At 40.1% G+C, this 17,218-nt stretch overlaps 1 protein-coding gene across 2 annotated transcripts in view; it reads right to left on the bottom strand.

Annotated features, from left to right (window-relative positions):
- Positions 1–17,218, bottom strand: part of HPS1 (HPS1 biogenesis of lysosomal organelles complex 3 subunit 1) — a 365,168-nt gene that overhangs the window by 7,239 nt on the left and 340,711 nt on the right. For both annotated transcript variants that reach the window (XM_085606326.1, XM_085606327.1), the window contains exon 16: positions 8,237–8,302. In XM_085606326.1, coding sequence (XP_085462452.1) covers positions 8,237–8,302 — 66 coding nt within the window. The remainder of the gene's footprint in view (positions 1–8,236; positions 8,303–17,218) is intronic.

Raw genomic sequence — 17,218 nt, 5'->3', positions numbered from 1 at the left:
ATATCCTAAATGCAATACATGTAGCATTTCCAAAATGAGACTTTGCATTTAGGAATCGCAAATTACCATCAACTTCAAGTTGATGGTAATTTGCGAATGCTTTGAAAAATGCACAAAAGTGCATTTTTCAAAGTGCCGTGTGGTGCACACACATGCCCTTATGGCACGGGTGTGCACCACATGTGCACTTACCTTTTTGGGGGGTGCATCAGGGGGGCCTTAGACCCCCTAGCACCCTTGCAATTGCATTCGCAATTTGCATCTACCAATTTGGTAATTGCCAATTGCGAATGCATTCCCATTCATTCCTATGGGCCTACAGGCCCATAGGAATGAATGGGAATGCATTCCCTAATATCGAATCGCAATTTGCGATTCACTGTTAGGGAATGTTAAGGATTCATAGGCATTTGCGATTACCAAATAGCGAATCCTTAAAATTTGCTGTTTGGTAATCCAAATGATTACCTTGATTCATGTGCCCCATAGTGTTTTAGACCATAACCTGAAGAAATTTAAAGAACTGGAATGAATACCTATGAATATTGAACTAGAATGGCTTAATGATGGTTCTGGTATCAAGCAGACATTAAGGACTGCAGTGTGGCTTAAATAGTATTTTGACAAGCGCGACAATCTAAAGCTGTAACAGGGGCAGAAAAGAAAATATAGTGATGCGGTTCTTTATGGTAGCCCAGTTAGAACACGTTCTGCAATTCCAGTTCCATAAAACAATTCCTGGAAAAAAAGCATTTATTTAGCAACGAATCAGATACATCTGTAAAGCATAAAGCAAAAACAGATGATGTGGATGCTAATGTTCGTCAGTGTGCCCAGTTAGTTGATGATACAGCACTTATTGCAAAATTGGCTATGGGTGCTATGAACGCATAAGATGCCGAATACCATCATAAATGTTTCGTTGGACTCCATTACAGAGCATGCAGTATACGAAAGAATAAAAACAAATCACCTAGTGAGATCTAAGTAGAAGGAATAGCTTTAACTAAACTTGTATTTTATTTGAAACAATTTTCAAGGTCTGTGACTTAGTAAACCCTTACACAAGGAGAGTAAAGCAGCTCGATTCCACTGCAGGTAAGGTTAACTCGACCAAACTAAAAGAGAGAACTCGCCGAAATACAATAGGTTTGAAGGCATACAATGAAGGAAGAGATGTCCTGTTAGCTTTCGAAGATGACATAGGATCCCCCATTAGTATTTGCCTGTGACAAGTCAGATTCTGATGCTGTTAAAATTGTTAGAAGGGACATGATGCAGAAATCTGAAAACTTCAATGGAATGTTTGGAGATGATTGTAGAAACCGATCAGTTCTGGAATTGCTTCTTGCCCTTGTTAAAATTACACTTGATGGATCCCGCATGAGAGATCACTAATCCTATGAAACAGCCACTACCAATATAGCGTTGTCTATTTCTGAATTACTAATGTTTAACAGTGTAAAGTATTCCAAAAACAGACTCTTCTTCAGTTTCGAGACATAACAGCAACAAAGAAACTCCTCTGTCCATATGCATTGCTTTTTCGGTCAATAGTCTAATGAAAATTGAGAATTTATAGACAAGCTCCATAACTTGGGGAAGAGCAGTGATCTATTCAGTCTAGCCAGCAACAAAGTTATGCCTGCTAGTTATCATGCCGGTGAAAACAGCAAATGAAATAGGTAGATCCCAGTATACCTCCTATTTTCATAAGGTGTTGTAAACGTGTTCAAAGCCAAAAACCAATGCCAAGGAACAAACTTAAATTATGCAGCACCAGCCTGTGTAAAACGTCTGAGTCCAAAGACAAACTATCGTTGTTAAAAAGTAATTGCACTCTGTTTGCTAGATTATATTTTGGGTGTAAGGCAAGAAATGGTAATTTGGAAGAATTTTTCAAGCATGAGAATCAGTCTTTTCTGCTATCTCGATCGGTGAATAGAAAACTCAGACAAGGACAGAAGTTGCAGCTGATGGATTGCATTGCCGGAAATACCACCGAGCACAATACAGCTTCAGAGGTAGATGCAAATAAATTAGATGGTGCAGCTGTAGTAAATCTGCTACCTACCATCATCGTTTCATATTATAGAAATGTTATCAGGGTTTAATATAGTAATATAGTGTTTAATTACAATGGAAACATTATCCACATGTTCATAGTATGTGTTGTAAGGATACAAATGATGCAAAATCTAAGTTTCCTTTCGCAACTGTGGGTGCAACTTATTTCTGGCATCCTTATAGGCAGCCATTTTGGTTTTATAGTTATGACGTCACAGTCTAGATCCAAAATGGGCAGGCACATGATGTGCACTGATCTGTACACATTAACTTTTGTACCAAATTTGACACAAATTAGAAGATTTAAAATGATTTTTTGATATTTGTCGGCCATCTCAACTCCACCCTCAAATGCCCTCCTCCTCACACCACAACCGACACCAACTCTGCGCCCAACGCACTCCACAGAAGGATCCCCAACTGTGCAGACACTCTCGCCCCCCCTCCAGGACTCCAACAGACAACACACCACAAAAGCCACTTCACTTCACATCTGACCTCCGAGAATCCAAGTGCACGTGCCAATAACTCGAGAAAGCCTGGAGGAACAGCAAAACCCCCGAGTCATGCTCTGCCTACAAGACCACCATGACAGAACACCACAAATTCATCAGAACTATAAAGAAGAATTTCATCTAGAACAGAATACTCTCAAACTCCTGCAACTGAATGGAATTATTCAGCATCATACAAGAATTCACCAAAACCCCTGCGAATCGTCCGATGTCCCACCCTCCCAGGACTTCTGCAACAAACTCGGCACCTACTTCCATCTCAAGATCAAGAGGCTCTACAGCAACTTCGATAAGCAAAACCTAGACACCGACCCTACTCCTTCAACCGACAATGCAACCCAGCCTACAATCACCGCCTGAACCACTGTCACTACAGAAGACTCCGCCAAGACCATGAAAGGAGCACCCATCAACCCCTGTCCACACAACATCTTCCACAGAGCCGCCTCCACCATAGCACCCGAACTTCGAAGCACCATCAACTGCACCCTCGAAACAGGCACATTCCCAGACGACTGCAGATGTCAAGCCCCTCCTCAAGAAGCCCACCGCAGACCTAACGGAGCTCAAGGACTACCGACCCATCTCTCTCCTCCCCTTCGCAGCCAAAGTCACTGAGAAGATAGTCAACAACCAGCTCACTAACTTCATAGAAGCAAACTCGATCATGGACTCTTCCCAATCCGGATTCCACAGCAACCACAGCATGGAGACCGCCCTCCTAGCTGCCGCGGATGACATCCACACCCTCCTCGTTCAGGGCCACACAGTTGCCCTCATCCTACTAGACTTTTTACAGAGGCCTTCGACACCATCTCCCACTGCACACTAACCACCAGACTCCACGATCCTGGCATCTGGGGAACCACTCTTGAATGGATCTGCTCCTTCCTCACTGGCTTTACCCAAAGAATCAGACTCCTGCCCTTCCACTCCAAACCCACAGAGATCACCTGCGGAGTACCCCAGGGATCTTCACTCAGCCCCACGAACTTCAAAATACACATGGCCCTCCTCGTCAACATCGCCAGAAAACACAGTCTCAGCATAGTATCTTACACCAACGACACCCAACTCATCCTTTCCCTCACCAATGAATCCGAAATCACCAGACACAGCTTCCAGGAAGGTATGAAAGACATCGCCTCCTGGATGAGCAACAGATTCCTAAAACTCAACTCAGAGAAAAAGGAAGTCCGCACCCTCAGATCCACCCCACCTGAATGGGACAACACCTGGTGGCCAGCAGCCCTCGGCAGCCCTCCCACACCCACAGACCAAGCATCATAAAGCCACAGATCAACGCCGTATCTTCCACCTGTTTCAACACCTTCCACATCCTCTGCAAGACCTTCAAATGGATCCCCCATGAATACAGAAAGATCATCACCCACGCACTCATAACCAGCAGACTGGACTACGGGAATGCCCTCTATGTCGTAATAAACTAATCTCTACTCCTCAAACTCCAGACTATCCAAAACGCTGCAGCTACACTGGTCCTCAGCATCCCACGACAATACAACATCGCCCAACAACTACAAGAACTCCACTGCCTCCAATCGAAAAGAGAGTGACCTTCAAGTTCCTCACCCACGCCTACAAATCCCTCCACAACATCGGATCCCAATACCTCAAGAGCCAGAGCAGGGGGATGATCCTTCTCCTACACTGCAGGCAAGGCCTGGAAATAACTCCCTCTCAGCATCAGATGATCCCCCACACTGTAAGCATTCAGGAAGAGCCTCAAGACCCAGCTCTTTGGATGAGACATAGCTGCGCCAAACCCCCCTCCCAGCGCCTTGAGACACTCACAGGCAAGTAGTGCGCTTCACAATTGATTGATCTTGGATTTTGATTAGACTACATGACGTCATAATCAAGATCCACTTGGGGTCTTGATTTTATGTGATTACTATTACAAAGACACCAACTTTCAGCTTTCTATCACAAAGTGGATGATTTTCCAGTCTAACATATACTATTTCCACACTTGCTACACCACGTACTTCTTGGGGTGGACTTTGGGGGGCACAAGGAATTGATGGTGTGTGGACACTGCAGTGTTTCTTTGCTACCACTCAGAATATTCCTCAGTGGTAAAGGGGACAGCTGCAATCCACTATCCTGCATACTAGTTTCCCACCTATTTCAGTCAGGGCATTTGTCTGCTGAGAGCTGGTGCTTAAGAAATAAAATATTGCCTCTTCGAAGTCAGAAGAATTTGTGTGGCTTCACAAAGGGACAATTACTTTACATTTCTCAATTTCTCAGGTGAAGTTTAAACTCTGCATATTTCTAATAATGACCCCTAATTCCTGCATGTAATATTATCAGTAAATCACTAATTTCGAAAATGCTGTACTTATAGATTCATTATATAATGCTACTCTAGCAAGATCATAGGTTATTAAAAAGAATCTTTGAAAAGAATTCTGCTTAATGCACATTATGGTTAGGATCCAAGAAAGTTGAAATTTGCCCGTTCTGGGTAACAACACAACAATAAATCTTCCATCACTGCACATTTGCTCACAGATGATATCATGTCAATAACATAACAAGTGACAGTGATGTCAAAGTCCATGTCTAATGCAAGCTACATTTAGCTCACTGATGTCTTAATCAGTGATGTCATTAGTGAAATCATTTGAGATGTAATCTGTGGTGTACTAAGTAGTACCTTTGATGGAGGTGGCTATTGCCCGAAACTTTTGGTGCTTTTGGACGGAGGAATAATGTGCCTGCAGTCCACAATAAAGAAAGGAATTTCCTCAAACTGCGTTGGTGTTTCTGAATTAAGGGCAACCTTTGTGTAAGCAACTAAATTACGGCGAGCCTTCGTCGTGGGAACACCCCGCCGCTTAACCTGCGGACCGCGGCTTCTAAACTGGGAGGGCAGTGGAGTTTGAGGTTCAGTGTTGTGGGTATGAACTGTTGCTGGACAGTTTGTTTTCCTCCGTGTAACCCACTTGGGGCAAGTATTGAAGGTGCACGTTATTGACTACAGCTACCACTATGGATTATGTATGAACTGCCTTACCCAGAATGCATTTGATTGTGAAGTCCCATCAGGGCGGGATATGAGGCATAAATTCAGCACAGCTGTGGCAGTTCGTGTGCTGAGCAAGGGCATGTTGCCCGAAACGTTTGGTGCTTTTGGACGGAGGAATAATGTGCCTGCAGTCCACAATAAAGAAAGGAATTTCCTCAAACTGCGTTGGTGTTTACGAATTAATGGCAACCTTTGTGTAAATATATATATATATATATATTTATATTTATATATATATATGATTGATCCAACTATAATGAAGCAAATTTGATGTATTATTCAATACTAAGCACAACATCCATTCATAGATCGGAAATGTCCAGTCACATAAATGAATATATGACATATATATCTAAGCAAAAAACACAAGGATGACATCAGTATCTCTATGGGAATACTGCACTGGGTAGTTCTGTATGGTCTAGTGTGTTTGCACCTGGGACTACCTGGTGTGATAATCTCAGATTTGGAAATACCATGCCCAGTTTGACCTGGTGTAGGCTAGTAACAGTGACATAGTTGGGAATGGATGTGGACAGAGGCATAGCTTGGCCCCTGAAACACCATCATCGAAAGAGAACATGTCCCCCCAAGTACTGAATTGCCCTTCTATGACACCAACCTACAGTAAGACCCCACTGCCATTTATCACCTGCTCAGAGCAGTGGAAAAAACATGTCATTCTGCCCAGAAAAGTTAATCTCATGCCAGAAAACAACTGGTATTCAAGTGTTAGCATGTTAATCCAAATTTCAAATGGAAAAGCTTTTAATGCCCATTATGTAGGGCAGGTATACAAATATGGCATCTGGGGGTGTATATGCACTAAATAATCAGTAATTCAAATTGAACCCCTTTGTGCTCTTCTCATTTAGAATAAAAAGATGTAAAGAGGTTGTACAAGAACATTGTTATGTTCAATCTCTCTCTTTCACAGTTCCTCACCCATCTGGGAAGGACTCCCCTCCTTTCCAAGCAGGTTACAGCCATCGAAATATCCTTCTATTTGGACAAACACCAATGCCATGGTAAAAAAAAGCATTTAACCTGGCTACTGTATATTTGAAAGAGGGATATCTTTCAGTGACTGAGACCTTGTTGCAGCTTGATTATTCATCTACATCATTGTAATGCGTTTGCCAGCTCAAACCAGAACCACTAAGACCAGCAACTGTGAAGGAAACCTCAAAGAAACAGGCAGGTGGTCAACAATGTTCTTAAATTTAAACAGTGGAACCTTGCTTTGAGGACCAGAAACCTGGTAGTGAGGCAGCCCACACATCCTCACCAAAGTGTCAAACTGGAATCTGTCATCACTACAAGTAAAAGAGGAGATATATGCTATACCAATGAAAAATTCAAGAGACAGCTATAACATAAAAGCCCTTTAAATATATGGCATGATTGAAGTCGGGGCTTGATATTTCCAGGAGCTGGGATCTCAATATTCGAGTAAGTGCTGTTAAATACATTAAGATCAAGGCCACCATAGTCCTCTGCTCCTTGAGTCAATTCTTAGGACTTCTAAACAAGGAATGAAGGATGCTGAATCAAGGCAGTTCGATCCAGATGAAGGAACATCAGACCCAAGCCAATGCAGTTGCAAACTGTGATAGCACTGTGTTGTGACTAGGTAACGCTTCATGTTCGACAAGGAGCAATGAGCATGAAAAGGAAGGCACGTCTGCTGGAGCTCGACCTCAATAGAGACAGTGAAGGAGCCCAATTAGAACATCAGCCAGGCAAGAAAACATCTTGAATCCCTGGCACATGAGTCACTAAACCCAGGGTGTCAATACTTTGCTGAAAACATATAATGCTAGTAACAAGAAAAATGGTAACAAAATAGACAGGGAATTCTGTTACCTCATAATGTAAAAAAAAACTTTTGACAAAGTGGAAGGATTGTTATGTGTGTATAATCATATTCTAATCCAACTTTGAAAGCTCCCAGGAGTGAATCTGTGGTATGAAAAGCTCCAGGTTAAGCCTCTTTAATACTGAATTGGTAATGTAAAATCAATCCATTTGCCATTTTACGTCTATAGCTATCCAATACTCACCTGATTCCTTATGCATTATAAGGAGGAGGATGTAACATCCCATTCCCTTAGCTATCTGGTGGTGAGAGGAGAGAAGTCTGAATATTGATCCCTTGAGCCATAGGAAGGAAACACCCAAAAAGGCTGACCTGATTCGACATAATGCTCTCTGGATTGGCTTCGAATTGATGGAGACAAACTGGAGTGTTCTGCAAGTATTTAGATATTAGACATACCCAAGAGAGAGAAATTAAAACTACATTTAATTTAGTAAACACAGTTATGTGTCCCTCATAAAAACTTAACTTAATTAGAATTACCAGAAACTCAAGAAGACCAACAAATTGGCAATATGTATTTAATTAGTAAACAGTTTCTATAACGTAATAAAATAATTGTAATGAACATATTCTGTAATCAAAGCTTGCACTACTCCTTAAACTATTTTGTCATTAAGGTGACATTCACTTAAGCATATTGTTACACATCCTTCAAACAAACTGACAGGATTGTGGCCCTTTTATTACAAATCGGTAATTAAAACAGAAAAAGGATACGATCTCAGTGTTATGTTCCTAGTGCTCTTCACCAAGAGAAAATCCTTCCAGTCCATTAATTTTTCTCTGTCATGGAAAATCAGATCTCTCTTAATTACAACAGGAATAATATGGTACCACCTTACAGTTCTGAATGACACATTCTGCCTTAGCACACATACCATTTATTTCTAGCTCTATACGTTTAGCTTGCACTGCCTATGAATCCTACTTAAACAGTCCTTTCACTCGCTGTGTCTGCTGTCCTTCAATTCCATCCATTGTTGATCGTATGAGAAGAAATGAAAGAACAAGAAAAAAGTCGGAAATAACACTAAATTAGAAAATGTGCTTGTCAGCACATACCACTCAGAACCAGATTCTCTCCACATAAATACCATGCATCTACACACACTTCCAACCTCACATGCTTGTCGAACAATGGACAAAGTTGAGAACTATGAGGCTGACCAAGTGTCAGCAGTATATCGTAAAAGACGTTAAGTAACAATAGCAACAAATCACCATTAAAAAAAAACTTTGCGAAAGCATCTCACAGTGATTGAAATGAAATCAAAATGACCAAAACTGTGTTGGGACCAATTTTAAAAAAAACTAGTTCTAGATAGAGACATTACATGCTAAACAACAGCTCCAATTAAAACAAGCATTGTCATTTCTCTCAGTTAAAGAACTCACCCACTGAGGAGGTGTAAATTGGATGCCACTGAAGATAGCCACCTTCCAACTGACTTTGTGGTTTTGTTTTTATTAGCATCGAAACTGAGCATATAGTGGCAGAAGATGTGAACATTGGTGAAGCTGTGGCCCAGGAGATAAAAGGGGTGAGCTATTTTTGTTAATTTTCATATATTTAAGGCAGCTTTACCTTGTTACGCAACACTCTGAGGAACACCTCTGGCATGGCTGCCATTTTGTCGCTCTTTATCTGGATGTAACGCTGTGCTGAAAGCACGCAACAGTGCAATATTTAAAAAAAGATCTTTGGGCATATGAAGTAGAAATAGATTTTTTAATGTTCTAGCCTAGAGATGGTGCTAACTTTTTGTTTAAATGATAAAGTAATTTTATGAGTTTAATGAGTATATTTTCGCTACTCACCCCTGAATGGTCGTATACAATTTTTGTTACCCACATGAAAACAGAAAGAAACTGATATTAGTGTTATTATGTTCTGTAAGTGCATTAACCCTTAGTTTTCCAAGAAGTGGGAAGCAGAATTATTTTGATATCATCCTGTTGTTTTGTACAGATGAAGCTTAGCTTGTACACAGCAGTTCTGGAGTCTCTGTTTGGAGACCTTCAGTAAGCAGACAGTTTTGTTAATTTGATATCATTTGTGATTTTGTTTATTTCCATACTGGGAAACAAGAAAGTTAAAGCAGACTAATATATATTTTCAAATTACTCTACACCAAGTACAACTTTGATTAGGGGCTTTAGCTGACACTTTCTGACAATGGACAGTTGTCTTTCTCATAAGCAAGACAGGACACCTTCAGCTTTTCCTCAACCTGTATCTTCAAATAAACCAGCACTTCTGGGCTCCCTAATAAATGGCCACCGTTTTCCAGTTTAGGCTTCATCTTTTATCGTAATGGAGGTCCACTTGGGGGTAATGCACCCTTATGCGGTGAAGACAAACAAGAGACTTCAAGGTTGGATGATACATGGTTGTTTATGGAAAACAGGGTGGCTGAAGTGAAGCAAAGAGTGAGTCGCTAAAAAGTTGCTACTAGGAAGATCACATTTTTTCAAGAAGAAATAGTAACTCTAAAGAGACATGCAGAGGATTTAGAAAATAGGAACTGAAGTAACAATTTGGTCTTCTAGAAAATGATGAGGGACGTGATCCCATTTAAATTTTCAAATAATTTATTCCCACAAATCTGGAGTCAACAACATTAACTATGCAGAGAGCACACAAACTGAGTAACAGAAGAAAACTTAATGCATCGTTCACCAAACCTAGTTGTGTTTTACTTATTTTTCTAAGCCTACTGAAAGTCATCAATACAGAACATTGAAAAAAGCTATTATCCTGATCCAGCAACAAGTTATTCTTCACACAAAGATGTTTCTAATGTCACTGCAGACAAAAGAATATCATTTCTTGAACTTGGACAAGCACATTGATCATTAAATGCAAGATTTGGCTTGGTCCATCTTGCTTTTTCTAAGTAGCATACAAGGATAAGGCAATTACTTAGAATTATCCAATCAAGCTCGTTAACTTTTCAGCAGATTAGAGATGGGGAAATGGAAATATCCAAATCACCGATTTTTTTTTTTTTTTTAATTTGTTCTGCTTAACATGTTTTTGATTGGTATTACTTTAAATGATTACCCATCTTCTTGTTTTTTAATAACTTTTGATTATATGTATTTTGGCCCTGTTTCTTTTTTCATTACAGGTTGGTATATTTGCAGTGTTTTTTTGTTGCATTATTGATCTTGTCTTGACATCTCTCAGTCTGCCTAGCATGAGATGTGTCATTTGTGTTTTGTGGCATGTTTTTGAGTCTCCATAGTTTTGGCTTGTGCTGTCACTTTTTTGATTTTTAGTGATTTCATTTATCTTTAACATCTTTTTCTTTTCCTTCTCCTCTATCTAACAATGTGATGTATACTTTGCTTGTACTTTTCAGCGCTTATATCCATTTTGTTCATTTATATTGTAACATCTATGGATTGTGCTTATGTATATTTATGTATGCTCTCATAATGCAGTGTGATTTCATGAAATGTTAAAGGTCTGAGTAATCCTATAAAAAGATGAAAAGTACTTTCTTATCTATCTATACTTAAGGCTGACCATGAAGCCTTAAAACATGATTGGCTGGTAATATATTTGTTTCCCCTACTATAAAGAAATTGACAATGATTGTAATTGGTCAATCATCATTGAATAAATTATTATTAAAACCTCAATCACTATTTTTATTGTTGATGGTCTTACTCAAGCCGGTCATATTTTTGGGGATTTCATTGCAATGAAATCACTAGACTTTGAATTCTTGATTGGTATTGAAATTAGATTGAGAAACTTAAAAATCTGGATGTATCCCTAGGAGAAAGCAAAAGTAATTCTATTTAGCTATTAATAAAAGATATCTGGTAATTTATGTGGATGATGGAATCCCGATTTGAGAAAATATACTTTCTTTTCTCTGGTACATAACTCCCAAATTTAGGATCGATGACATCTTCTTAAGCAAACTTATCTCAAATGTTATTGAGCTTAGAGAATGGCACATTCTTAAGCTCTGACCACCATCCATAGTTTTATACACTATTAAGAAACTCAAACACTCATTTTTATACTCTGAATACCAAGTATTCTTTGGATGAATTGGTTAAAGCTAAAGTTCAATTTAATACAATTTCATAGATAATGTTCATATGGTATTAAGTGAAAAGTAGTGCAAGACATTACAGCGTTCAAAACAAATCTGGGAAACTACTAGCAAACCATCTTGAAGCTAAAAAGAAATAGACTAAAAATGAGTCCCTAACAGAGGAAAATGGAGTTTAGTCATACAAGGATACCGATATCATCAATGTGTATGTTGATTTTTATAAACCGATATTTACTTCAGATTTTTCACCTAAATATGAAAAGATTTACACTTGGATTTAAATTTTAAAAAGCCAACAAAAACTGAGGCTCTCTCCTGACAAGAAAAATATATTTCTATAGGTAAAAGCTGTTTATTAAAAAGAGCCAAACCCCTGGCCTCAATGGTTTTTGGGTTGAATTGTATTCTTATTTTTCTAAGTCCTTAATTTCTTAAATGTTTGGAACCCTTACATGTCTTCCCATCCTCTAAAACAGCCAAAAGGCAGCCCAAGAGGCAGCAATATGTCTTATTCTTAGGCCTTTAGTGAATATAAATGATAACATTGTTGCAAAGAGTCTAGTATTACAAGTGGACCTTTTTTTTACCTAATCTTGTCAGATGTGAACAATCTGGCTTTAGAAAGGCAGACTGACCGCTGCTAAAAGTAGGTAATTCTTTACAGTTTTGAGTAATTTGTCTAAACTTAAACACCTACTAGCCACTGTAAAGTTAGATTCTATTCTGACTAGGTTTTTATGGATTTGAAAAAAGCAATCAATATCTTTGTCCACATTAAGATGAGGGGGAAAAAAGATGGTAGAGTACGTTTTCCACTTTCTTTTTATTGACAAAAGGGTATGCAACACTTGACATACGTTTGCTGTACTATGATCACTAATTTCTGTACATTTGTTCTTAAATGATATAACATTTCTGGTTAAATTCTGTCTCTGACACTTGGTATAGGGAGGTTTGCGGGACAACAGACTATTATACATATTATTAACAATGCCAGGTGGGCAAGGCAACACATTCATACTCCCTACTTTTATTATATCGTTAATACCTATACTGTCGCATCGGAAGCTCTTGCTCTCGGAGCGGTACATGGGCTACTTCTGTATGTATTCCATCTATCCCAAGCCCTCTCCCATTTCTTTGGGCACCCCCTACTCTTGTATACAGATCTCTCTGCCAACATGCACAAATCCAGGTCTCTTTACCAGTCGTTCAGGGATGGCGTCGTCACCGCCCCCCACATTTGTGCTAGGTTACGTTCAGCTACCAACATGCCTAGCGTGACCCACATTTGGTCTGCTATTCCGCTATATTGAGTAGGCATAGTATGGTTAATGATCCTATGGTAGTGCCGGTGACCTCACAGAGCTGGGCAAAAGTGTCTGGGGAATTATTAATGAGTTTATGGTACTTGAGTGAGGTTACCTGGTGGAGAGGGGTTCCGCCAACAATGTCATCCAGAGGAGACGATTCTGGCAGGGCTTCATCGGAGGGAAATACTGCCAAGAAAGCATGCCAGATTTGTAGGTATCAGAATGCCTTTGTGGGGGCTAATTTGTATGTTTTTTGTAAGTCAGCAAATTGAATTACCCCTTTTGGTTGTGCATATGTCTCCCACAGTGGAGATCCCTATCAGATCCCACTTGTCAAAACTCTGTCTATTTGCCATCGTGCCAAAGAATTCTGCATTCCATAAAGGGGTAGTATGTTTAATTACCAGTGTGTAACATTGTATCAGCTACATATTGATGTCAAGTGCTAAAAACTGGCAAATTTTATTGATGTTTAAATGTCTTTTATATTGTTATGGTTTTAACTGACCAAACAATACAAATTTACTTTGGGTAGTGTGTGTGATTCTCTTCTCCCACCCTAGTTTCCGTAGAGTTGAGTGCCAGAGGGAGACTGTTAGGGCAGTTCGTCCCCCTAGGGATAAGTGGCATGGATTGGTATATAATGCATGGAAGTAGCCCCCTCTCTGGAGGACCAGATGATCCATGAGATAGGAGGGTTCCTCTCTGGGGTAGTAGGCCCAATAGTTGACAGTTGTAAGCTGAGCTGCTGTATAATACATTTGAAGATCGGGAAGGGCTATCCCTCCTTCATACTATCCCCGGGTCGATTTTGTCAAAGCTATACAAGGGGGTCCTCTGTCCCAGAGCAGGTTCCTAAGTTCGCTATTAACTGCTTTGAAATAAGTGTCTGGCATTGAAAATGGGGAGTTCTGTAGGATATAAAGGAAACGGGGCAGCGCCATCATCTTAATTAGCATTGCCCTTCCCAATAAGGAGAGTGAGAGGGATCACCTGTGTCAAACATAACTTTTGAGGCGTGTCAAGAGTCCCGCCAGGTTTTTGGGTATAAATATCTTGAGATCAATGGTCACATGGATACCTAGGTATCAAAGACTCTCCTGGGCCACTTGGATCTCGCATCCAGGTGGAAGGCGGGGCGTCGGACCTTGGAGGATGAACATCACCGATTTGGACCAATTCATTAAGTACCCCGAGTATTCCCTAGAAATCGGAAAAAATGTCATTAGCCTGGAGACAGTGGACCTGGGAGAGGCAATGTACAGGAGAATGTCATCAGCATACAATGATATTCTATCCTCCAAGTCCTCCATCCTCTGTAAGCCCCGCATCAGGGCGTCCTCTCTGATCCATGCCGTTAGTGGCTCGAGGCTCAGGGCAAAGATCAGGGAAGAAACAGGGCAGCCCTGCTGCGTTCCTCTGTGAGGGAAAAACCTTCGAGACCCTACCATTAACCACCACTCGTGCCAAGGGCTGCGAGTATAGTAGTCACAATCAGGAAAGGAAAGTTAGGCTGGAGCCCATATGATGGAGCACAGCTAAAAGATAAGGCCATTTAACAGTATCGAAGCCATGTGCGCGTCAAGTGACAGAATCATCGCGTCCTCTTTAATTCTATGTGCTCGCCCCAAGACTCCATGGAGTCGTCATAGTTTTAGCATTGTGTTTCATCTAGGAATGAACCCCAATTGATCAGGATGAACCAGTTTCATTATCAGTGCAGTCAAATGGAGTGCAAGAGTTTTGGCTAGTATTTTCAGCTCTGCATTGAGCAAGGATATGGGCCTATAGGAGGCACATTGATCAGGGAGCCTACCTTCTTTGTGAATTACTACCACTGAGGCAAGTTGCTGTTCCTCAGGACGTGTGCCTACTTGTCTACTTTCCTCAAACATTTTCAGGAGATAAGGTCCTATAGTGGGTGCCGTAAGTTTGTACATTTCTACATGCATTCCATTAGGTCTAACAGCCTTGCCCGGCTGTAGTGATCGGAGGGCTTGTTTGATTTCCTCCTCCGTGAGGTCGCTTTCAAGAAGAGTTTCATCTGGTGATAGGGTCGGAAGGGGTCTTGTAGTGAAGAAACCAGGCGATTTAAAGGCTGAATTGTAGGTTTAATCAGGTAGTACGTCTCGCAATGAAGGGGCACTGGAGCAACTGACTCCATCACATTCTAATTCATAACATTCCATGCCATAGGCTGCACAATACCACACATCTCCCTTTTTATAAAACAGAGTATAATGTAAAGTAAATGTCAAAATGGTCATTACAGTATAATAAAACAAATACCTAAAACAAATCCCTTACAAAACAGATTCAACAGTTACAGAACACTGAACCCATACCCCCCCTCAATAAGAAGAAAAAGAAAAAGAAGAGAAAAAAACAGTATCAAGAAAGTTAACGTAGAACAAAGTCATTCCATTTCTTTGGTCGTATAGGAATGCGAACACATCTTCTGATATTTTGTGTCATTAAATTACTCTTTGAATACGTCTTAGTTTTGTTAGGCAAAGAAGAAAAACATTTCTTGGTATCATTAGACATAATATCATGAGGAACTAAAGCCACACGAGAAATGCCCCACCAATTCCCATCAGAAAGTTTCACAGAATTCTTGCCTAGTTTACAAATCTGAACAGGATCTCTGAATTTGGATTGACCTTTGCTAACAAGTACTGGATTTTTCACACGTACCCAGTCACCAATTTTCAATCTACACTCTTTCTTTAAACCTGGATTAGTTTTAACAGTTCTCTTTAAATTGACAAGATTCGAATTAGTTTCAGCTGATTTCCACCAATCATCGACACTCCCAACTTTCTGTGAGATGTTTGTGGTCCAAAAAGGAGAAAGTTCTGTGGTAGGTTCCCTTCCCCTCATTAGCTCAAAAGGAGATTTCCCTGTCACTGAATGTGGTGTGGTGCGGTGTGCCCAAACTAAATCTTGAATGGATTTGGCAACACAGACATTGCTTCTAATGGAAGACTGAATACATTCTACAAGTACTTTGTTGAAACGTTCAACTTTCCCGTTACTTTGAGGATGATAAAGAGGTGTCCTCAAATGTTTTATAGCACACTTATTTAAAAAGGTTGACATTTCAACTGAAGAAAATTGAACTCCGTTATCAGTGAGAATTTCACCAGGTAGACCTTCCCTTGAAAATACCTTTTGAAAACATTCAATTGCTTTTTTGGTAGTAGGCTCAGAAATTGCTTCAACTTCGACCCATCTAGAAAGATGATCCACCATGACAATGAAGTATTTCATGTGATTAGGAAGAATTTGATAAGGACCTAAAAAATCTACCCCAATCCGCTGCCAAGCTCTCTTGGGACAAAAACTGACCGATTCCACTTGAGACTCAGTTATCAAGACTTTGTCACTCAGTTTGCATGTGACACAGTTGGAGACAAATTCCTCGACCTCAGAATCCATGCGAGGTCACCAACATTTTTCTCTAAGCTTTCTCTTGGTCAAGGTGGAACCTAAATGACCACAGTGTGCTAAACTGATTAAAAGTTCGCGAAAACACAAAGGTGCCACTAGTTTGTCTCCTCGCACTAAGATGTCACCTTCGAGAGACAGGTCATCTAAAACCTTCCAAAACATCTGAAGTTCATGTTGCAATAGAGTTTCCTTGGGCCAACCTGATTTTACAAAAGTAATGACCTGGCTAAGAATGCAGTCAGACTCAATAGCAGAGACCCAGTCTTTCTCACAAAAAGTGGCATCCCCTATATAGGCAATGAAGCACTCTTCAATCTCTGTTTCCCACTCAAGATTCTCAGGTTCATCAATAGGAATTCTGGACAAACAGTCAGCACGAGAATTTTTCCCACCAGGAATGTACTCGATGGAAAAAGTAAATTCTAAAAGTTTTGTAGCTAATCTTGAGATTCTGGCTGTAGTGTGTTTAATCTTCTTACCAGACAGTATGTTCACCAAGGGACAATGATCAGTTTTGAGTATGAAAGGTCTGCCCCATACATATGCCTTAAATTTTTCTACACTCCAAACACAAGCTAGAAGTTCCTTTTCGATTACTGAATACTTTCGCTCAGTAGGTCTGAGTTTCCTGGATGCAAAGCCTATGGTAAATTCATGCCCATTGTCAACTTGTGTAAGAACAGCTCCAAGCCCATATTCAGAGGCATCAACAGTTACAACGGTGGTTCTACCTTCTAAAAAAGACTGTAAAGCAGGTACATTCACAATTCTTTCTTTGATAATTTTGAAAAATTGATCACAAGAATCTGACCATAGAAATTCTGCATTTTTTTTAAAAAAGAGGTCTAAAGCATTCT

Source organism: Triturus cristatus, chromosome 1_2 (assembly GCF_964204655.1).
Source record: "Triturus cristatus chromosome 1_2, aTriCri1.1, whole genome shotgun sequence".
In the NCBI taxonomy this organism is placed as follows: domain Eukaryota; kingdom Metazoa; phylum Chordata; class Amphibia; order Caudata; family Salamandridae; genus Triturus; species Triturus cristatus.
This window is presented reverse-complemented; position numbering and strand designations above follow the sequence as displayed.